The 24,072-nt window shown below is 45.0% G+C and overlaps 2 protein-coding genes across 3 annotated transcripts in view; both read right to left on the reverse strand.

Moving 5' to 3' along the window:
• The window catches only part of LOC137422719 (uncharacterized), a 53,123-nt gene extending 36,064 nt beyond the window's left edge, over window positions 1–17,059 (reverse strand). The window contains exons 1-3 of the mRNA XM_078772859.1: window positions 16,966–17,059; window positions 14,782–14,991; window positions 14,464–14,660 (exon numbers count right to left, since the gene is read on the reverse strand). Coding sequence (XP_078628985.1) covers window positions 14,464–14,660; window positions 14,782–14,991; window positions 16,966–17,059 — 501 coding nt within the window. The remainder of the gene's footprint in view (window positions 1–14,463; window positions 14,661–14,781; window positions 14,992–16,965) is intronic.
• The window catches only part of LOC137421804 (uncharacterized), a 342,299-nt gene that overhangs the window by 55,975 nt on the left and 262,252 nt on the right, over window positions 1–24,072 (reverse strand). The window lies entirely within an intron of this gene.

The raw sequence follows: 24,072 nt of genomic DNA on the forward strand, positions 1-24,072 counted from the left end.
TTTGTAGGGTCGTTGTTTGAGTGGGCCAAATATGATTCACCAGATGATATTAAGAGTAAAAGGTTAAAAGGTCCATAAGGTCAGAAGGATCACAGGTTCACACAGAAGGACCATTGTTTAAGTGGTCTAATGAATAAGGATAACATGTCAAAAGGTTAGAAGGTTCGTAAAGAACAGGGTGAGAGAAATAGAGGTGTTTAGGGGCAATGAGGGAGGGGAAAAATTAACATGTAAGTCAATGGGAAAATGAGAGTGTCCCAGAAGCAACATATATACACTACTCACGAAGGTCGACGAAAATCCACGAAGGTCGACAAAAATCCACGAAGGTCGATGAAAATCCCGCGAATGTTTGCCACAGCATTGTTTCAATGGGGAAAAGGGGATACGTTATAGGTCCCCGGCAGTTCCTGATTCACAGAGGAATTTTTTTTTTAAGTTTAATAGACTGGGTCAGCATCTTCCAACTTGTCGATAAGTGCCTGCATACCAAGCAGCAACTCCCCCAGGAACTGGACTGTGAGGTTAGACCTCGGCACCTCTTCCTCATCACTGCCTGCCTTATCCTCCTCGGAAACCGTTTCATGGCCTCCAACTTCTCCTCAGTGAGGTTGTCGCCATGTGAGGCAATGAGATCCTCCAACTCCTCAGGCTGCATGTCATCCAATCCTTCCCCTCCCAACTTGCCAAACCGCGGCAGACGAAGTACATTACCTACATAGATCTATCTGGCTCTACATACCACTACCCTGCCGACATGACACAGCCCCCCCCCCCCCCCCCGGGAACCGTTGCTCCTGCAAGGTTCACTGCAGGCGCTACCATTCCAGTCTTAACACTTACTGTCTCACACTTATTTAACCTATGACATAAATCAGGAGGGCTGTGGGTAGTGAGTCGGACTTCCTACCTATACTCCTGAACATTCTAATCCCCTTAACAGTCATGCAAATATGTACAATGATTTCAATTCGTCGTTCCTGCGGAGGGAGGAAACAAACAACACACCAAAATCTACCTTAACTACAAAACTTAACAAACTCACAAAATTCACAACTCTACTAAACATCTGTACATACCCCAGTCTAAAGATTCGCACTGATCACATGCCCCGGTGGATGGATTTTAGGATTTTAGGATTTTAGATTTTTTATTTTAGATTTTAGATTTGTTTTAGATTTTAGGATTTTTGGATCCCAATTTAGGATTTCTGTGTGGAAAAAGCTAAGATTGAGTATTTTTTCATCTTTTTTTGTTTTGTTCCACTGCAATCAAAATAAATACATTTGTCGATACCAAAATATTTTTTAATTTCAACTATTTCCTGGAAGAAATGGTGCATTATTTGAAAAAGGTGCACAAACAACATGCATTTTAAGGCCATTTTCCCTGCTAGAGTGGGGGTTAGCCCAGTTATTTGCCCAGTTAGCCCAGTTATTTGCCCAGTTAGCCCAGTTATTTGCCCAGTTAGCCCAGTTATTTGAAAAAATTGCAAGGGTGCCAATATTTTTGGTCGTGACTGTACGTCTCTCCTAGATTATGTGGAATGTAAAGCTCTTGAAATTATTGTTATCTAGCAATGAGAACAAAGCACAAGGTCTGTTGCTTTCACATCACAGGCAAGTCTGTGTTCTCTGTCTCCTTTTGCCTCTTCTCCAATATTGCTCCCTCTGCTTTCTAAGTCATCTGACAGACTCTCCCCATATACTCCAGCATGCACACGTTCTTCCAATAACCCCCTCCTTGTTGAACTGTCAAAATGCAGGCACACTGCCATCCTCCACAATGGTTGAAAAGTGACAGTCTAAACTTTGCATCATGCACTTGTCAGGATAATCACAAGAATACGGCAAGTCAAAGATCAAAGCAATTTGTGGTTAAACACGGTTACTCATTTTCTTACATCAGATGTCGATTTAGTAATGTTCAAGTGCATGATAGCTGTGAGAAGAGCGCATTAGAAAACTCAAGCTCCACAATGCTGCAGTTGCATAAAAACAAACAGAATGGTACTACCAATTATTTTTGTGTACATAAAATGCCATTTTCTGCGTGCATAAATTTTTGGCCTCCAGCACACGCAAATGTACTACGCCTAGTGCTCTGGCCACAATTCAAAAGCAATTGGCACAATAGTTTTCTCCACATCCTGGATCATTCAGCAAATGTTTATTTGCAGAATCGCAATTTTTCGCTAGCATTTTGGTTCGGTTTTTGCTCCCCATTTGAAACCTACTACCTATGGACTCTCCACCTATACAGGTGATAAGATTGTTCCCTGCGGTACATGTGACGTCACAGTGGGCTATGATAACCGTGAGTTTCACCTACCCCTGATCGTCATTCCTGGAAAGGGCCCTTCCTTACTCGACAGGAACAGGTTGAGCATAATTCAACTGAAGTGGAAAAGCATTCATCAACTCCGGGCAGCCAACGTTTCTCCTACCGCAGCATACACACTCAAAAATGTGCTGGATACGTACCCGGATGTCTTCAAGGATGAGCTTGGAACCTTGAAAGGACATAGGGCTAAACTCAGTGTTGACCGGGATGCCAATCCTATATTTTGCAGAGCACGCCCAGACCCTTTCGCCCTGTGGGAGCGGATTGACAAGGAACTGGATCATCTTGAAAATCTGGGGATCATCGAACAAATCCAGTATGCCGAATGGGCGGCGCCCATCATTCCGGTCATCAAATCGGACCAGTCCATCCGCATATGTGGAGATTATAAAATGACCGTGAACAAGTGTTCTTCATTGGATAAATATCCAATCGCGAGGATCGAAGACCTCTATGCTCGTCTCATGGGAGGCAAGACATTTACGAAACTCGATCTCAAATCCGCCTATCTACAGCTCCGCTTGGACGAGAATTCGAAACAGTATCTTACCATCAACACACATTGTGGGTTGTACAGGTACCACCGACTCAGTTTTGGAGTGAAATCTTCACCTGGAATTTATCAGCGTGTCATGGACAGTTTGTTTGCCGCCGAACGCAACGTCGTTTGTTACCAGGATGATATTCTGGTTACTGGTCGTATGGATGCGGAACATCTACAAAACCTGGATAGAGTTCTGAAGAAGATTTCGGACTCAGGCCTACGTTTGCGTCGAGACAAGTGCAAGTTTATGGTGCCATCAGTCACGTACCTGGGCCATACGATTGATGCCGAGGGTCTACACCCGACAGATGAGAAAGTCCGAGCTTTCAAGGATGCTCCGGCTCCATGAGACGTAACCGAATTGAAGTCATACCTCGGTTTGCTTCAGTTCTATGGTCGTTACATCCCGAATGTGACCGAAGATTTGGGCCCCCTTTCTCGGCTTTTGAGGAAAGGAGTCTCCTGGAGCTGGGGGTCCACTGAACAATCAGCATTCCAGACCTCCAAGGATCTGCTCAAATCGTCCATTCTCGTTCATTTTGATCCAGAGAAGGATCTTGTGCTGACATCCGATGCCTGTCGGTATGGAGTGGGGAGTGTATTATCACACGTGATGCCTGATGGTACGGAAAGACCTGTTGCATTTGCATCCAGAACGTTGTCCCCGGCAGAGAAGAACTATTCCCAACTTGACAAGGAAGGATTGGGGATCGCTTTCGGCGTCAGCAAATTTCGCCAGTACCTTCTTGGACATCATTTCACGATTCGCACTGATCACAAGCCGCTGATCAGTCTGTTTGGTCCAACGGAGGCGGCATCTGACACACTACCGCCCAGGATCATCCGCTGGTCCCTGTTTCTCGCTGCTTATGACTACACCATATGTTATAAGCCAGTTCGTCTATCACAAATGCAGATGCCATGAGTCAGTTACCCCTTCCAGAATCCGTTGATGATTCGCCTACACCAGGATCCATTATCGCACTGATGGATCATCTGGAAGATTGTGCTGTCGATTCCGGCCAGATCCGCACTCATACTCGATGGGACCCCGTTCTGTCCAGAACTGTCCAGGCTGTACAGCTTGGATGGCATTTGCTACCTGAGGGTGACCCAGCTTTTGCGGCTTTTAAAGCACGTAAAAACGAACTCAGCGTGGAAAATGGTTGCCTACTCTGGGGATGTCGTGTCGTGATCCCAGAAAATCTGCGTTCCAGGGTTCCAGGATCTGTCGGGATGAAATACATGACTGTCACCCCGGGATTATGAAGATGAAGTCACTCGCCAGAAACTATGTGTGGTGGCCGAATCTTGATGCTGATATCGGACATCATGTTCGACATTGTTACCCCTGCCAGAGCACCCGGAATACACCTGCGAAAGCGCCACTGCATCCCTGGGAATGGCCCAGCGAACCATGGCATCGCCTACATCTCGATTATGCTGGGCCTATCAACGGCAGCATGATTCTAATAATTACGGACGCGCACACAAAATGGATTGATGCCTATGTGACGTGTGGTACTACATCAGCCATTGTCATCGAAAGACTCAGATGCTGTTTCGCCACTCATGGTCTGCCCAAGATGATCGTGAGTGATAACCGTTCGTGTTTTTCCAGGTCCGAGTTTGCCGAGTTCACACGTCGGAACGGCATCAAACATAAGTTTGTCAGCCCACATCACCAGGCTTCAAATGGCTTGGCCGAACGAGCCGTGGGAATCATCAAATCCGGATTATAGAAACTTCAGGAGGGAACCCTGGAAACAAAGCTTTCTCATCTCCTGTTCAAATACCGCATCACGCCACAATCAACAACCGGTGCAGCTCTGTCTGAGTTATTGATGAAACGACACTTGAGATCGACAGTTGACAATCTCAAACCAGACATATCATCAAATGTTTATCAGAGCCAGCTTAATCAAAAGCTGGTGCACGATAAGTCGTCCAACAGTCGCTGTATCAACATTGGAGATCCAGTGTTTGCCCGACATTTTGGTGCAGGTGCGACGTGGCTACCGGTGGACATCATCGAGAAGCCAGGTCCACTGTCCTGCGTGATTCGCCTGCAGGACGGCCGTGAAATTCGTCGACATCAGGACCACATAACCTACCGTCACTGTGAGTCGATAGAGCCTGCAGCTTCGTCACAGTCAGAACAACAGTTCGACCCGCCACTGCCGGAGATCGTCGTGGCCGCTCCAGCCGGCTTGGATGCCCCGAAAACCTCTGCAAATGCTACACCCTTCGTGGAGCCCAAAGGGATCACCTCGGATTCTGTACCCACTGGTACGACGCTCAATGCGTGAGAGAAAAGCACCCGACTGGTTGAATCTTTGAACATGCTCTATTTTCACGTTGACATATGTTCTATTTTCACGTTGACACATGTTCTATTTTCACGTTGACATGTTCTATTTTCACGTTGACACATGTTCTATTTTCACATTGACATGTTCTATTTTCACGTTGACACATGTTCTATTTTCACGTTGACACATGTTCTATTTTCACGATGACACACATTCTATTTTCACGGTGACATGTTCTATTTTCACGGTGACACATGTTCTATTTTCACGTTGACACATATTCTATTTTCACGTATTTTCATTATTCTCATAATCGTTTGCACACATATTTTCACATGTTTTGGAAATGTTGCTTTTGAAATGTCAATTTTGGAAGTCTAGCACGTATTGCTCTTGGTAATTTTGGACTTAAAGGGGAGGATGTCATGTATGAAGCTGCAAATATTCACCGTTGTATCCCTACACCGTTGTATCCCTACACCGTGACCGCGGGTTTATTTCCGTTTTTCCGGAAGTTACGGCCCAGCTCGGATGGCGCTGGAGTGAATCGGGCCTGTATCTGGAGAGTCAATAAACGTGTGCTACAATCGATCGTAGTCTGTCGAGATACCTTACAGGTGTGGTCAGCTGTACATCTTTCTGGATAGGCTGGATAATTTTGTGAGTGGTAAATACCACTTATGTTATGACTGCGTGATAGCAGCGCGAGACCACTTGTTTTACCAGCTGTTAATTTTCGAGAGATTTTACATCTCCAAGGCAGCTTTTGGTGGACAATGCAGTTCTCAGATCCGAGTATAATACTCCGTGAGTTGATCGCTCAAAATGTGGCGAGAAATGGACCTCCGTCGGAACAATCTGGGGCATAAGTGTAATTGGGAAATTTCTCAAGTTTCAGTCCTGCTGAATTCGACGGTGCAGTGCCACACATCATATTCCATTGCAAAAGGGCCAATTCACAATCAGGCCCTTCTTCGAACCTCAAACACCAGAGTTTCAACACGGGACAAAATTTCACATGTTTTACTCACCACAGCAGTTGTTCCCCTGATATTTCAGAACTGCTGAATTCAATGGGGCAGTTCCACATGGGATCTTTAATTGTGAAAGGGGTCTAAAGGGCCAACTTCCAATCAGGCCCTTCTTTCAAACCACAAAGACAAGGAGTTTCACACAGGAGAAAATTTCACGTTTACCCACCACGGAAGTTGTTGCCTGATGTTTGAGACTTGCTGAATGCAATGTTGTGGTCCCCATCTTAATGTATGGCTACATGGGGCACACTATATGATATCTAGGTATATATTGTTGCACACGATACAATATTTAGGTCAGGGGTTCTCAACCTATTGCACCTCAAGGCTCATTTGAGTATATGTCAAAAAGGTCACGGCCCACATCAGAAATAATGATAACTTTAAAAATCAGGGTGCTCTGAACTTAGTTATATGTTAGTAATCATACAAATTATTTTGGTGGTTTACTCTTCCATCTTATATCCTACTAGCTTAAGTAACCGGCGTTGCCCGGGCAAATTCCCAGGAAGGGAAAGGAAGGTGGAAGGGGGAAGGCGAGGAGTGTAGGGTGAGGGGAGAGGAGAGGGAAGGGAGATATGTACTGTATATACAATGTCCATAGAAAGTCTACACCGCCTTTCAAATTTTTCACCTTTTGTTGCCTTACAGCCTGGAGTTAAATAGCATTAAATTAGACTTTTCCACTTTTATTTACACATTGTAACCCACAACTTCCCTATGAAAAAGAATTCAACAAATTTCAGAAAATTAATTAAAAATGCAAAACTGTATACTATTAAAAAGTGGTACAATATGCCTTCCACTTCTTCATGATTGTTTTGATTCTGCTCCAAGGGATATTCAAATGCCTTTGAAATATTTTATACCCATCCCCTGATCTGTGCCTTTCCAAAACTTTATCCCAGAGGTCTTTTGAGAGCTCCTGGGTGCTCATGGTTAAGTCTTTGCTGTGAAATGCAGTACCCAGCAGGGGAAACATACAGGAACAGCTGATTTTATTTAGAAATAATCAGAATCACTACAATTGAACACAGTGGAGGCCAATCAAGTTGATGTGTGATTTCAAAGGTGATTGGTGACACATGAGCTAATTTACAAAAAATGAAATGCACTTATTCGCACAAGGTCATAACGGAATTGAACAATAGAACAACTCAGCTCACGGCCTGGAATGACCTTCGACCAATTGACAATTAAGAATGATACACACCCAATGATGACTTGCTCAGTGTACAGTGTACTTGACCTCCGCTTCCGGTCTTGCTGGCGAGGTTTCATTTATTCGCAGCTCTCCATCGAAATCGGAGTTAAGTAATTGTTCCCATTTGTATTTTCGTTATAACTGTATTTATTTTATGGTGTTGTACGTATAGTGTGTCCCGAGGAAGATTTTCGGTGCAAATCTTTCATACCTGTATAGAAAATCGTGTTAATTCGTGTCGTGTCTTTTGAGGCCTTGTACAGTGTCCAACCTTGAGGCTTTGTTTGTCTCTCAGCGGTCCGTCGTTTGTGCTCCAATAACTTTCGTTCTCTGTTTTCCCAGTCTTTTCACCCCATAGCCTACTTCATTGTTTAAAATCTCAACTCAAAAAATAAAAATAAAAAAAATAAACCATTTCCTTCTCTGTTCTTATTTGTTGTTCTCATTCGTTTATTCGTTCTTATTCGTTCGTTCGTTCTTCGACCACGTGTTCCTCCCCCATTTCCCCAGATAGTTTTCACTGTTAAACTTTAAAATGTTTACACTTTCCCCTCAAGTTCTGTATTCCGTCGTATATTATAACACCTTTTTCTTCTTCTTCTTTAAAAGGCTGCTTTCGACTTGCTCACCAAATCTATTCATCCCAAAAAAATTCCATCTCTTACAGTGCCTCTTTTCTACATTCCCTAAACTCTCCTGCACTCCATCCTCCCTCCAGCGTCCTTAAACGTATTTTTGACTCGAAGGTCACAAGAAACTCATTTTGCAATAAATGTTCGTTTCCCATTAATCGAACACTTTCTAAAATCCAATCTCACCCCTCCCCTCCAAATCTTCCCGATAACCCCTCCCCTCCAAATCTTCCCCATCACCCATCCCTTTCAAATCCCCTTGCCCCTCCCCTCCAAATCCTCCCCATCACCCATCCCTTTCAAATCTCACCCCTTGCCCCTTCCCTCCTAAACTCCCCCCACACTCCTCGCCTCCAAGACTCCCCCTCGCCCCTCCCTTCCTAGACTCCCCCCTCACCCCTCCCCTCCAAATCTCCCCTAGATCCCATGCCTTTCAAATCCCTCCCCTTGTCCCTTCCCTCCTAAACTCCCCCCTCGCCCCTCCCCTTCAAATCTCCCCACCCTCATTTCTTCTCAATTTCCCCCCTCACTCCCCCTCCTCAAAGCGTCCTCCCCGCTTCTTCCCCCTTCCAACTCTCGCCTCCATCTCCCCCAACCTTCTGCCTCGCTCTTCCCCCTCCTCAAATAACACCTCATTGTGCCTCACCCAATCACCATCAAACCTTTTGTCCGCCCCATCCTTCCCTTTCTCCGAGCTATTCTGAAATCTCTGACAAACCTTCAACAGCTCTCCCTACCTCTTCCACATCTTACCCTACCCCTCCTCCCCCCTGTTCTGTATCCGATGCTCCCCCTTCCTCTTCATTAACGGTATGGACCTCAAACATCCGGGGCCTTCATTCAAACTTAACTGATCTCTCCATACAGGTTGCTTCTGACAAACCAGACGTGATCTGCTTAACAGAAACTTTCCTCCTTCATGATGTCTCTGATTCCTTAGTATCTCTCCCGGGTTACTCCCTCCTCCGGTATGATAGACCTGAGCCTCGTCCTGGAGGTGGGTTGCTATCTTTATCAAAAACTCTCTTCCTCACTCGCCCTGCACTGCACTCTCTCCACCTCACCCCCAGGAATACCTCAGGCTACGGCTTCCCCTTCGCTCCCACCTCTTGTTCATATGTGTGTTGTACCGTCCACCAAACAGTGATGACTCCATCTACATCTCGCTGTCTGATAATATGGACCAACTTCTATCTACTCACCCCAACTCTCGTCTTCCTCATATGTGGTGATTTCAATTGTCACCATGCCAGTTGGCTGGGTGTGGGTACCTCTCTCACCAGCCATGGCTCCTCAGCAAAGGACTTCTGCGACTCACTGGGACTGACACAATCTGTCAATTTCCCGAACCGGATCTCAGTCAACAGAGCATCTTCTCTTCTGGACTTGATTATGACTAACTTCCCTGAAAATGTCTGCTGCTCTTCTTCTGCTCCAATCGGCCCATCTGATCATGTGCTTGTTAAAGTGGACATCTCTCTGACCATTCTCAGGGAGCCTGCTCACCGTCGACGAGTCTGGCATTTCACTGAGGCCAACTGGCATGGTCTTCAAGCAGCCATCAATCATCTGGACTGGTCTCCCATCTCAACCACCTCTGACATCAACTCATCCTGGGAATTCTTCCAAAGTAAATTGCTCTCTCTCATGCACAGATTTATCCCATCTCGTCTTCAGTTGTCATACCCTTCCTCCCATCCATGGTACACGGAATCTTGTGGTGAGGCTGTTGCCCAGAAACAACTTGCCTTCGTCTCCTGGAAAGCAAATCCAACGGAAGGAAATCTCATTTCCTTTCACGAAGCCCGAAACAAGTGTGTGTCCACCCTCAGGAGAGCCAGGAAAAAATATCTCTCCGTTCTCAAGACCGAACTCTCTTATCTGTCTCCCTCTTCCAAATCCTGGTGGCGTCTGGTGAAATCTGTTTCTGGTGTTTGTTTCCCCTCCATCCCCTCCCTTACCTCAAACGGCAACACAGCTGAATCCGCACGTGAAAAAGCTGAATGCCTCAACTCTGTGTTTGCCTTTAAATCTTGTGTCCCAAACCCATCCCTCTCTGTACCCACCATACCCAGTCATACCCAGCTGCTCCTGGACTCCGTGTCCTTTCCTCCTGACAAGGTGGAAAAGTTTCTGTCAACCCTCGACTCTGATTCTGCAACTGGACCTGACGGCATCAGCCCACGGGTCCTAAAATGCTGTTCTTCTGCTCTTTCGCTCCCCCTCTCTGTTCTCTTCACCCTCTCTTTTGCTCAAGGTCAACTGCCATCTGCTTGGAAATCAGCCAACATCCCCGCTTTGCACAAAAAGGTGCAAAAACATATCCTAGCAACTACAGACCAATCAGCCTTCTCCCAATTATCAGCAAAGTCATGGAATCCATCATTGCTTCGGATATGAAATCTTTCCTCTTCTCCAATGGCTTGATCTCTGATCATCAATTTGGTTTCAGACCAGGTCACTCTACTCTGGACATGCTGCTTCTGCTGTCTCAACAATGGATGGAGGTCCTCAATGCCAAACAGGAAATTAGAGCTGTCTCCCTCGACATATCACGCGCCTTCGATACGGTCTGGCACCCCGCTCTGCTCACCAAATTCTCCTCCTTTGGTATCCATGGAAATCTCCACGCATGGCTGGCGGACTTCCTCTCTAGTCGTAGTCAACGTGTGGCCCTGAATGGGTTTCTCTCATCTCCTCTTCCTGTTCAGGCTGGAGTTCCCCAAGGCAGTGTTCTGGGCCCTGTGCTTTTTCTGGTCTTCATCAATGATCTCTCTGACTCTCTTGAAAATCCTCTCTATCTCTTTGCTGATGACTCCACTCTCTGCCGCTCCATTCCTCATCCCTCAGATCGGCAGTCTGCAGCCTCCTCACTCTCTGCAGACCTGGACAAAATCACAGACTGGTCAAACAAGTGGAACATGTCTTTCAATCCTGACAAATCTCACACTCTTACGATGTCTCTCCGAAAAGACTGACTGGAAAACCCTCCCATCTACTTTCTGAATAATCCTCTCCAAGAAGTTCTGTCACTCAAGCTTTTGGGTGTCACTATCTGCCATGATCTTTCCTGGGAAAACCACATTTCCAAGCTGGCCTCCAAAGCCAGTCGCCGACTGGGCATCCTCCGTCGTGCGAAGTCCTTCCTTGGCACACCTGAGCTCCTCACCACATACAAGGCTTTCATCCACAGCTCAATGGAGTACTGCTCTCCCCTCTGGGCTGGTGCTCCTGCCTCACACCTAGCTCGTCTTCACGCTGTTGAAAGCAAAGCATTCAGAATCATTGGAATCTCCCGCGATGATGCTATCTCCGAGGGCCTTTCACTTACTCACCGCAGGCAGGTTGGTGGTCTTTCCGTCTTCTACCGACTCCTCTCTGGCCTTGCTCCCCCAGCTCTTTCTGGGCTCTGTCACCCAAATATTCCTTCAGGTCGCACAAGATCTGCCTGCAACCCTCTTATGGTTAAACTGCCAAAATCAAGACTCTCTGCAAACCTTCACTCCTTCATTCCTCTTTTCTCCCGCCTCTGGAACAAACTCCCTCACTCTCTTCAATCCCACTCCACCCTCCAGGTCTTTAAAACGGCTGTTCACCACCATCTCTTATCTTCCCCAATCCAAAACCTTGATCTTTTCTACCCCCGCTAATTTCACCCCAAATCCACTTTTTGAGGTGCCGACTTCTTTCCTGGAAGTCCTTGGTGTCCTTGCGTTTTATACCTATCCTGCCCTCCCCCCCCCCCCCCCCCCAGGCCCTCTCCTTCCCACACATCTCCCGATGTCCCTGCTCTGAAATGTTGTGTTTGTGTGCTTCCTCCCCTTCTCTCCCCATCTTGTCGACCGCTCCCCTTTTTATATACTTTGTTTGCTTGTTTGTTAGATTTGTTTGTTTGATAAATGTTAGCTCTTTCACGAGCCTCGACTCTGTATACAAAAAAAACAAAAAAAACAAAAAAAAAAAAAAAAAAAAAAAAAAACAGAATGGCTTTGACATGCTCAATTTCTGCAGGAAATTGTACGGTGAACAGATACCCAAATCTCTATTAATCAGAGTGTTGCTGAGGGCAATCCTGTAACGAGTGGGACTAAGAATCTCACCATGTGTGGGACTCTTTCAGTCTTTTGGTGGATTTTATTTTTATGTGATATTTCCTGCCACAAAGCCTACAGGGCCACTCGAGGTGGGGGCTACACAAAGAAAACAAAAGCAGAATAATCAACCCCTTGGATTGAAACAAGACAAATATGGAAAGTTGTCTCTTCACAGAACAAGGGCTGGAGGGGTAAACTAGTCTGCTTTGAGACCACAGGGCCTCGACCCCCATTATGTGGTAGTCAAAAATCTATCCTCAGAAGTCTTGACTTACATATCCAGAAAAGGCTGTGTGCAGCTGCTCCATCTCAAAGGTGAATTTGAATGCAGGATGGAGTGCGTCGAGATGTGCAAGGATCTAGTTTCACGGCAACAAATCAAACAAAAACTAGAACGGGCACTCGGTAGAGCGCATACCTTCGCCGCAGCTACTGTTCTGTACTTGGCATGGGAGTGTAGGGAACAGAACAGTGAACAGTTTGGTGCTGATTTCATGCAAATCGGATAAGAATTGACCGAGTTATGACAAACAAGATCGGGCATTGAATTCTGAACATTTTGGCATTAGTTGCATGCCAATTGGATAAAAATTGACCGCGCTATGGTAAAAATACGATTTTGACCTTTTCGTGACCTTGACCTTGACCTTTGACCCGATTGCTCCCAAAATCTAATCAAATGTGTCCCGTATAATAACCAATCATCCCACCAAATTTCATGCAATTCGGTTGAATACTTTTTGAGTTATGCGAATAACATACACACACACACACAGACATACAAATAAATACACAGCGATCAAAACATAACCTTCCGCTTTTGCGAAGGTAAAAAAGTAAATCGCAAACGTTGTGTTCATAAAAACACACACGAAGTATGACGTTGGTGCATAAACTTTGAAAGGCACGCTTCTTGCGGATATTGATGAAGAAGTTAGCAAGTGCCAGACCGAGGGAGGTTCCTATCACAACATCGTCCAATTGTGTTTACATGTTGTCATCAAAGCTGAACTTAACTCCACACATTGCTATGTTCATGCGTTCCACAAAGCCAAATTCAGGAAATAACGGCGGTTGGAGATTGCTATGGTATCGTGATTCTGCACAGATATCGATGTCTTCGTTGAGTGGAAGGTTTGTGACTAGGCCTGACATGTGCAGACACCACAGTCCTGACGTCACTGTCTAGCTCCAATTCACGCGTTGTTTTTGATGAATTGATTGAGTGGTGAAAGCGCAGTCAGAAGAACTGGTTGCAGTACTTCACTTAATCACTGAATCAATTAATGTTGTGCAGAGTACGTCATTGATAGGATCTGACGTAACAGATCATCTTCCATGTGTATTTTCGGTAGACTGTATTCATACTGGGGTGCTTAGAGTCATGTGTGTGCTCAGAGTCATGTGTGTGCTCAGAGTCATGTGTGTGCTTAGAGTCATGTATGTGCTCAGAGTCATGTGTGTGCTCAGAGTCATGTGTGTGCTCAGTCATGTGTGTGGATCCTCTCAATTGATCAATTTGTAACAGGAGCGTTTGCACAATTGTAACAGCTATGGAGTGTGTTTAACACAACTTGCATAAATGTAGAGCGGCTGTAGTTTGCATCCAAGCGCTGCTGTGCGATTGTACCTACTGAACACCTTCACCGATTTGTTTGAATTTTGATTAATCCTTCACATCCTCGTATGTCGTTGTTCACATCGTCATGCTTATTCAGAACAACTACACTAACAAGTATATAAAAGTATATCATAAACAAAAACAAAAAGATTAAACACATATACATGTCCTGCTTCAGAACATCACTTCCCGGACACAGCAATGATCTCACAAGATCAAATTAAGAGTTGCCACAGTGAGGGAACCTCCATATGGATGCTTTCAACCACTCAAGCCATTTCAAATCAATTAATGGGAACATCAACGACGAAAGGTAAAACCGATAAATCATTATCATTTGTAGTTCTCCTCCTTTTCCATTGATATGGGTGAGGTAAATATAATTATTTACCTCAAATATCACAGATAAATACCACCACGCCCAATGGGAACACAACAGTAGATCGCGACACAGAGGAGACTCTTTGGTCTGATTGATGACACTTTCATGTAATGTGCATTATTATTTGAGATTGTGACAAGTATTCTTAAATATCAACTTTGTTGCACTTTGTCTTGTCAATGTCAAAAACCCCTTCACACCAAACTTGATGATTCATCAACAATCGATTGGCACCATTTGAATAAGTGAAGAAAAACTTACCCTTGGTCCATCATCATGTAGTTGAAGGGAATTTACCATTGGTAGAAGATGATTTCTCACTTGTTTCACGACCTCGTTATTCTCCTCACAATCATATATTCCATCTGAATATGAGAAGAACCAATCCAGCACCGGATGGACATTCTTTTCTTGGACCAGTGAGGCACTGCGAGGATCATTTCTGATGGAATTCTTTGGAACGTTATTCATCATAATCAGGATTGCAGGTCTTCCTGAAAGCAAAACATGACTTTCATCATCTCAGCAAACATCCCTCAACTTCATATAAACTGCAATTATTTACATACAATTCACACAATTTGAAAGAACGGATGATAAAAATTCACTTTTTACCATCAATGTGTCCAAGAGCTCTTTTGGCGTCACTGGACACGTGTGAGGCATCGACGCAGAAAAGGAGGACAGGTGAACCACAAGTGGGGAGGTATTCTGTACATTCCAGATTCACGGATTCCTTTTTCAAACATGATCGCAGCTCCTCCAAAAAGTGTTTTTCTGCTCCGAATGAGTTTCCATACACATAATACTGCACTTGAACTACAGCTAAACAAAAGGTAAAAACAACATCAATGTGGAAGTTATAATTTTATTTTACAATATTTAAATCAATCAAACACCTGTGAACACCCAGGGTTAGTGCAACAAATAACTTTTACTATGAGAGTGAAGTTTTCTCTTTTCACCAAGACAAGTTATCACTGATTCTGAGTCCCAAAAACTCGAGATACGGACATGGAGGTTCATACATTTCTCAAACATGATGCAGGGTTATCATAAAACAACGGTACCCATGAAATTATATAAACCTTCATTATTTTAATTTAAAATGACACGTTATTTGTGAACATTTGCGTCACATGATGCACAATCTCTCTGGAAAGTTTCAGATGGATTTTTTTTGTTTTCATAACAAAGGCTCGTGGAAGAGCTCGTACCGGTACACCGAATGGATCAGGACGCAACAGGTCAAAACAAACAGCGGAGAGAGGGGGAAACACCAACAGCAGAGAGAGGGGGAAACACCAACAGCAGAGAGAGGGGGAAACACCAACAGCAGAGCCAACTGCCAAGACAGAGGGAGACAGACAAACAATGGGTGTGGGGAGGAATGAAGGGCAGGAGAGGATGCATGGGGAGGGCAAGATGGATACAGAAGGAAACTCCGGGGGGGGGGGGGGGACTGGAAATTTGGAAGGAGGAGGGATTGGGATGGTAGAGAGGGGTGGAGAGGCGGGGGGGGGAAGGGGGGTTAACAAGGGTAGAAAGGATCATGGTTCTGGATTGGGGATGATATAAGATGGTGGTGAACAGAATGAAATTGAAGAGAATGTGAAAGTTGATTCTGCAGTTGGGGAAAATAGGAACAAATAAGTGGAGGTGAACAGACATCCTGGATTTGGGCAGTTCCACCTGAAATGAAGAGTATGAGACCTGCAGAAAACTGGAGGTGGAGTGGGTGTTGGGGGGGGAGTAAAGAGAGTGTATGGAAAGATATCTTTCTATCAGTGACCTGATTTAGGTGAGAGCACAAGCCTCAGATGTAGGCCTCCACGCTGCAGGCAGACTTGGATTTGACGAGGAAAATTGTTTATCACTCTGACACATTCGGCTGCAGGGATGGAACAGATTTCGTCAGTCATTGCTGTTTTGAGATCATCTATGGATTGTGACCTTCCATGTTGTCCTTAAGCATCTAACACTGAACTCAGTTTTCGTCTTCGTAAATGATTTCATTCCCAGGTCGATGTTGACTGAAAACTGTTTTTCTTTCGTTTCTCCAAAGTCCCAATCGAGTAACCTGACCGTATCGACATAACAAGAGATGGCATTCGTTTGTGGCAAATTGAGTGATGGCCCAACCATCCCAGCAAAGGACCACCTTGCACAGAGCAACCTTGACCAAGATGACAGACACGTGCACGGCCCGACTGGGAGGTCAAAGTTCAGCGTCGTCAATAAGGAAAATTTCAAAAGTAGAGAATCAGGATGTGTTGGCAGAAAGGAGAATAAGATCCCGGAAATATTACAAATCAAATATCTATACATGTAATAATACAACCCTTCGGATGTTTCCACACTCGTCTACAGAGGCGCGTCATGGAGGCCCGTGTAATAGTTAGATTGAACTCAGATACTGTTCTCACATCGCGCATACCTGCCCGCTCCTCCCTGCCCCCCCCTCCCCCCACTCATTAAGTGTTATATCTGAGAAGAACAAGATTGTTAATTGTGTTTCCAGTGAAATATATGAATAAACCTGCTCAAAAACACTCGGCCACATATGTTATGAGGGAGTATAGATATTGCTGATGAATATTTCCACGTATGTAACCCATTCGACCATCGTATTGTTTTCATGTCCACCCATGATCGAGCCTTCCCACGCCCTCCTATGCACAGTGTGAGTACCATGTCCCAACCCACTCCGCCCACATCATGTACATCTGGACACTCATCCATTTACTTATTTAATTATTTCACGATTCTATGACAGAAATGGTAAATTAAAATACAAACCAGGCTTCGTCTTGTGATAACCATGGCCATGGAACATCATGAAGAATGGATATGGAACCACAGTTTCAGTCATTGTACGCACAATTTCAGCCATGTTCACCAGGTTTACACGTCACCTGGATGAAGATAAAATGAAGAAGATGTGATAAATACAAAGTACAAACATGTAATAATTATAAAATGAGTCAAATACAGGAGGATTATTAAATTAAACACAGAAGTGTGCACTCCGTCTATACGAGCTCAATATACCGATTAAACCAACAAATATTCACCTTTACAAATAATCACAATTACCTCCACCACAGGTGGACAGAGATGATGATTTCTCCTCTGTCTGTTTGTCTGTGATCAGGGTAACTCAACAAATTATGGATAAATTTAGACGAAACTTGGTGGATGAGTTGGGTAAGTGACAAGAACAAGCCGATTCGATCTTGGTTCATGTCCTGGATCCAGATCGGGCCTCTCAATGGGATACAAAACAAACTGTATAGGCCCTGGTGGAGGTATGTGCTTTACCGAGTGCTGTTCTAGTTTATATAATGGATCAACTACAGATACAAAAACTCCTTTTTTAACTCCAAACATGATGTAACATGAAACATAGCAACATTATTTATGCAACAAAATAGATTTATTGGTTTATTTTCATTACAATTTGGGAAGAAGAAAAACACTTTATTCAAGTCGCAAGATAACTGAGTGTAAACTGTGTGTGTGTGTGTGTGTGTGTGTGTGTGTGTGTGTGTGTGTGTGTGTGTGTGTGTGTGTGCGCGTGTGTGTGTGTGTGTGTGTGACTGTGTGTGTGTGTGTGTGACTGTGTGTGTGTGTGACTGTGTGTGTGTGTGTGTGTGTGCGCGCGTGTGTGTGTGTGTGTGTGTGTGTGTGTGTGTGTTTTAGGACGGCAAGATGGCCTTGAGCTATGCCATCCTCAGTCACCTTTGGGCAGTCTCACTGTCTAACATGGGTTCGAATCCCAACCCAGCTGTAAACTGTCATCCCGGTGTTTCACAGGAAGAGTGATTCCTGAATGTGCTTGCCGTCCCTTGGATGGATGTTAATCTGTACGTACTGTTTGTCTGCATTAGTTGGTGAACGTTAAAATTCCCATTGTGCCCTTTGCGAAAATTCGATGCGTTATCGCCACCGTTGCTCCATTACAAATTCCTGCTCTAACCTATAGGGGGCACTGCATCAATGGCACAGCGAAACAAGATGACGATTCCTGTCTCTTGAGATGTCAAAGGCTGTGCAGGTGGAAGGGGGAATTAATGGGAACCCTTAAGTGTCCTGTCTGCCAGAATTCAGATCAGGGACAGATTCAACACATGACAGATCAGGTCGGGGTTTGGAAAAACCCTCATTTGCAGACAGGACACCATAGAATCTTCAACATCCACCAACGAATTCTGGCAGACAGAACACCATAGAATCTTTAACATCCACCAACGAATTCTGGCAGACAGGACACCATAGAATCTTCAACATCCACCAACGAATTCTGGCAGACAGGACACCATGGAATCTTAAATATCCACCAACGAATTCTGGCAGACAGGACACCGTGGAATCTTTAATATCCACCAACGAATTCTGGCAGACAGGACACCATAGTATCTTCAACATCCACCAACGAATTCTGGCAGACAGAACACCGTGGAATATTTAACATCCACCAACGAATTCTGGCAGACAGGACACCGTGGAATATTTAACATCCACCAACGAATTCTGGCAGACAGGACACCATGGAATCTTCAACATCCAACAACGAATTCTGGCAAACAGGACACCATGGAATCTTTAACATCCACCAACGAATTCTGGCAGACAGGACACCATGGATTCTTCAACATCCACCAACGAATTCTGGCAGACAGGACACCATGGAATCTTCAACATCCACCAACGAATTCTGGCAGACAGGACACCATGGAATCTTCAACATCCACCAACGAATTCTGGCAGAAAGGACACCATGGAATCTTTAACATCCACCAACGAATTCTGGCAGACAGGACACCATGGAATCTTCAACATCCACCAACGAATTCTGGCAGACAGGACACCATGGAATCTTCAACATCCACCAACGAATTCTGTCAGACAGGACACCATGGAATCTTTAACCTCCACCAACGAATTCTGGCAGACAGGACACCATTGAATCTTCAACATCCACCAACGAATTCTGGCAGACAGGACACCATGGAATCTTCAACATCCACCAACGAATTCTGGCAGACAGGACACCATGGAATCTTCAACATCCACCAACGAATTCTGGCAGACAGGACACCATGGAATCTTTAACATCCACCAACGAATTCTGGCAGACAGGAAACCATGGATTCTTCAACATCCACCAACGAATTCTGGCAAACAGGACACCATGGAATCTTTAACATCCACCAACGAATTCTGGCAGACAGGACACCGTGGAATCTTCAACATCCACCAACGAATTCTGGCAGACAGGACACCATGGAATCTTTAACATCCACCAACGAATTCTGGCAGACAGGACACCATAGAATCTTCAACATCCACCAACGAATTCTGGCAGACAGGACACCATGGAATCTTCAACATCCACCAACGAATTCTGGCAAACAGGACACCATGAAATCTTTAACATCCACCAACGAATTCTGGCAGACAGGACACCGTGGAATATTTAACATCCACCAACGAATTCTGGCAGACAGGACACCGTGGAATATTTAACATCCACCAACGAATTCTGGCAGACAGGACACCATGGAATCTTCAACATCCACCAAGGAATTCTGGCAGACAGGACACCATGGAATCTTCAACATCCACCAACGAATTCTGGCAGACAGGACACCATGGAATCTTTAACATCCACCAACGAATTCTGACAGACAGGACACCATGGAATACTTAACATCCACCAACGAATTCTGGCAGACAGGACACCATGGAATCTTCAACATCCACCAACGAATTCTGGCAGACAGGACACCATGGAATCTTCAACATCCACCAACGAATTCTGGCAGACAGGACACCATGAAATCTTAAAAATCCACCAACGAATTCTGGCAGACAGGACACCATGGAATCTTCAACATCCACCAAAGAATTTCTGGCAGACAGGACACCATGGAATCTTTAACATCCACCAACGAATTCTGGCAGACAGGACACCATGGAATCTTTAAAATCCACCAACGAATTCTGGCAGACAGGACACCATGGAATCTTCAACATCCACCAACGAATTCTGGCAGACAGGACACCATGGAATCTTCAACATCCACCAACGAATTCTGGCAGACAGGACACCGTGGATTCTTAAACATCCACCAACGAATTCTGGCAGACAGGACACCGTGGAATCTTCAACATCCACAAACGAATTCTGGCAGGCAGGACACCGTGGAATCTTCAACATCCACCAACGAATTCTGACAGACAGGACACCGTGGAATCTTCAACATCCACAAACGAATTCTGGCAGACAGGACACCATGGAATCTTTAACATCCACAAACGAATTCTGGCAGACAGGACACCATGGAATCTTTAACATCCACCAACGAATTCTGGCAGACAGGACACCATGGATTCTTCAACATCCACCAACGAATTCTGGCAAACAGGACACCATGGAATCTTTAACATCCACCAACGAATTCTGGCAGACAGGACACCATAGAATCTTCAACATCCACCAACGAATTCTGGCAGACAGGACACCATGGAATCTTCACCAACGAATTCTGGCAAACAGGACACCATGGAATCTTTAACATCCACCAACGAATTCTGGCAGACAGGACACCGTGGAATATTTAACATCCACCAACGAATTCTGGCAGACAGGACACCGTGGAATATTTAACATCCACCAACGAATTCTGGCAGACAGGACACCATGGAATCTTCAACATCCACCAAGGAATTCTGGCAGACAGGACACCATGGAATCTTCAACATCCACCAACGAATTCTGGCAGACAAGACACCATGGAATCTTTAACATCCACCAACGAATTCTGACAGACAGGACACCATGGAATACTTAACATCCACCAACGAATTCTGGCAGACAGGACACCATGGAATCTTCAACATCCACCAACGAATTCTGGCAGACAGGACACCATGGAATCTTCAACATCCACCAACGAATTCTGGCAGACAGGACACCATGAAATCTTAAAAATCCACCAACGAATTCTGGCAGACAGGACACCATGGAATCTTTAACATCCACCAACGAATTCTGGCAGACAGGACACCATGAAATCTTAAAAATCCACCAACGAATTCTGGCAAACAGGACACCATGGAATCTTTAACATCCACCAACGAATTCTGGCAGACAGGACACCGTGGAATCTTCAACATCCACCAACGAATTCTGGCAGACAGGACACCATGGAATCTTTAACATCCACCAACGAATTCTGGCAGACAGGACACCATAGAATCTTCAACATCCACCAACGATTCTGGCAGACAGGACACCATGGAATCTTCAACATCCACCAACGAATTCTGGCAAACAGGACACCATGAAATCTTTAACATCCACCAACGAATTCTGGCAGACAGGACACCGTGGAATATTTAACATCCACCAACGAATTCTGGCAGACAGGACACCGTGGAATATTTAACATCCACCAACGAATTCTGGCAGACAGGACACCATGGAATCTTCAACATCCACCAAGGAATTCTGGCAGACAGGACACCATGGAATCTTCAACATCCACCAACGAATTCTGGCAGACAGGACACCATGGAATCTTTAACATCCACCAACGAATTCTGACAGACAGGACACCATGGAATACTTAACATCCACCAACGAATTCTGGCAGACAGGACACCATGGAATCTTCAACATCCACCAACGAATTCTGGCAGACAGGACACCATGGAATCTTCAACATCCACCAACGAATTCTGGCAGACAGGACACCATGAAATCTTAAAAATCCACCAACGAATTCTGGCAGACAGGACACCATGGAATCTTCAACATCCACCAAAGAATTTCTGGCAGACAGGACACCATGGAATCTTTAACATCCACCAACGAATTCTGGCAGACAGGACACCATGGAATCTTTAAAATCCACCAACGAATTCTGGCAGACAGGACACCATGGAATCTTCAACATCCACCAACGAATTCTGGCAGACAGGACACCATGGAATCTTCAACATCCACCAACGAATTCTGGCAGACAGGACACCGTGGATTCTTAAACATCCACCAACGAATTCTGGCAGACAGGACACCGTGGAATCTTCAACATCCACAAACGAATTCTGGCAGGCAGGACACCGTGGAATCTTCAACATCCACCAACGAATTCTGACAGACAGGACACCGTGGAATCTTCAACATCCACAAACGAATTCTGGCAGACAGGACACCATGGAATCTTTAACATCCACAAACGAATTCTGGCAGACAGGACACCATGGAATCTTTAACATCCACCAACGAATTCTGGCAGACAGGACACCATGGATTCTTCAACATCCACCAACGAATTCTGGCAAACAGGACACCATGGAATCTTTAACATCCACCAACGAATTCTGGCAGACAGGACACCATAGAATCTTCAACATCCACCAACGAATTCTGGCAGACAGGACACCATGGAATCTTCACCAACGAATTCTGGCAAACAGGACACCATGGAATCTTTAACATCCACCAACGAATTCTGGCAGACAGGACACCGTGGAATATTTAACATCCACCAACGAATTCTGGCAGACAGGACACCGTGGAATATTTAACATCCACCAACGAATTCTGGCAGACAGGACACCATGGAATCTTCAACATCCACCAAGGAATTCTGGCAGACAGGACACCATGGAATCTTCAACATCCACCAACGAATTCTGGCAGACAGGACACCATGGAATCTTTAACATCCACCAACGAATTCTGACAGACAGGACACCATGGAATACTTAACATCCACCAACGAATTCTGGCAGACAGGACACCATGGAATCTTCAACATCCACCAACGAATTCTGGCAGACAGGACACCATGGAATCTTCAACATCCACCAACGAATTCTGGCAGACAGGACACCATGAAATCTTAAAAATCCACCAACGAATTCTGGCAGACAGGACACCATGGAATCTTCAACACCCACCAAAGAATTCTGGCAGACAGGACACCATGGAATCTTTAACATCCACCAACGAATTCTGACAGACAGGACACCATGGAATACTTAACATCCACCAACGAATTCTGGCAGACAGGACACCATGGAATCTTCAACATCCACCAACGAATTCTGGCAGACAGGACACCATGGAATCTTCAACATCCACCAACGAATTCTGGCAGACAGGACACCATGAAATCTTAAAAATCCACCAACGAATTCTGGCAGACAGGACACCATGGAATCTTCAACATCCACCAAAGAATTCTGGCAGACAGGACACCATGGAATCTTTAACATCCACCAACGAATTCTGGCAGACAGGACACCATGGAATCTTTAAAATCCACCAACGAATTCTGGCAGACAGGACACCATGGAATCTTCAACATCCACCAACGAATTCTGGCAGACAGGACACCATGGAATCTTCAACATCCACCAACGAATTCTGGCAGACAGGACACCATGAAATCTTAAAAATCCACCAACGAATTCTGGCAGACAGGACACCATGGAATCTTCAACATCCACCAAAGAATTCTGGCAGACAGGACACCATGGAATCTTTAACATCCACCAACGAATTCTGGCAGACAGGACACCATGGAATCTTTAAAATCCACCAACGAATTCTGGCAGACAGGACACCATGGAATCTTCAACATCCACCAACGAATTCTGGCAGACAGGACACCATGGAATCTTCAACATCCACCAACGAATTCTGGCAGACAGGACACCGTGGATTCTTAAACATCCACCAACGAATTCTGGCAGACAGGACACCGTGGAATCTTCAACATCCACAAACGAATTCTGGCAGACAGGACACCGTGGAATCTTCAACATCCACCAACGAATTCTGACAGACAGGACACCGTGGAATCTTCAACATCCACCAACAAATTCTGG

Source organism: Myxine glutinosa, chromosome 2 (genome assembly GCF_964187855.1).
Source record: "Myxine glutinosa chromosome 2, kmMyxGlut1.1, whole genome shotgun sequence".
In the NCBI taxonomy this organism is placed as follows: Eukaryota; Metazoa; Chordata; class Myxini; order Myxiniformes; family Myxinidae; genus Myxine; species Myxine glutinosa.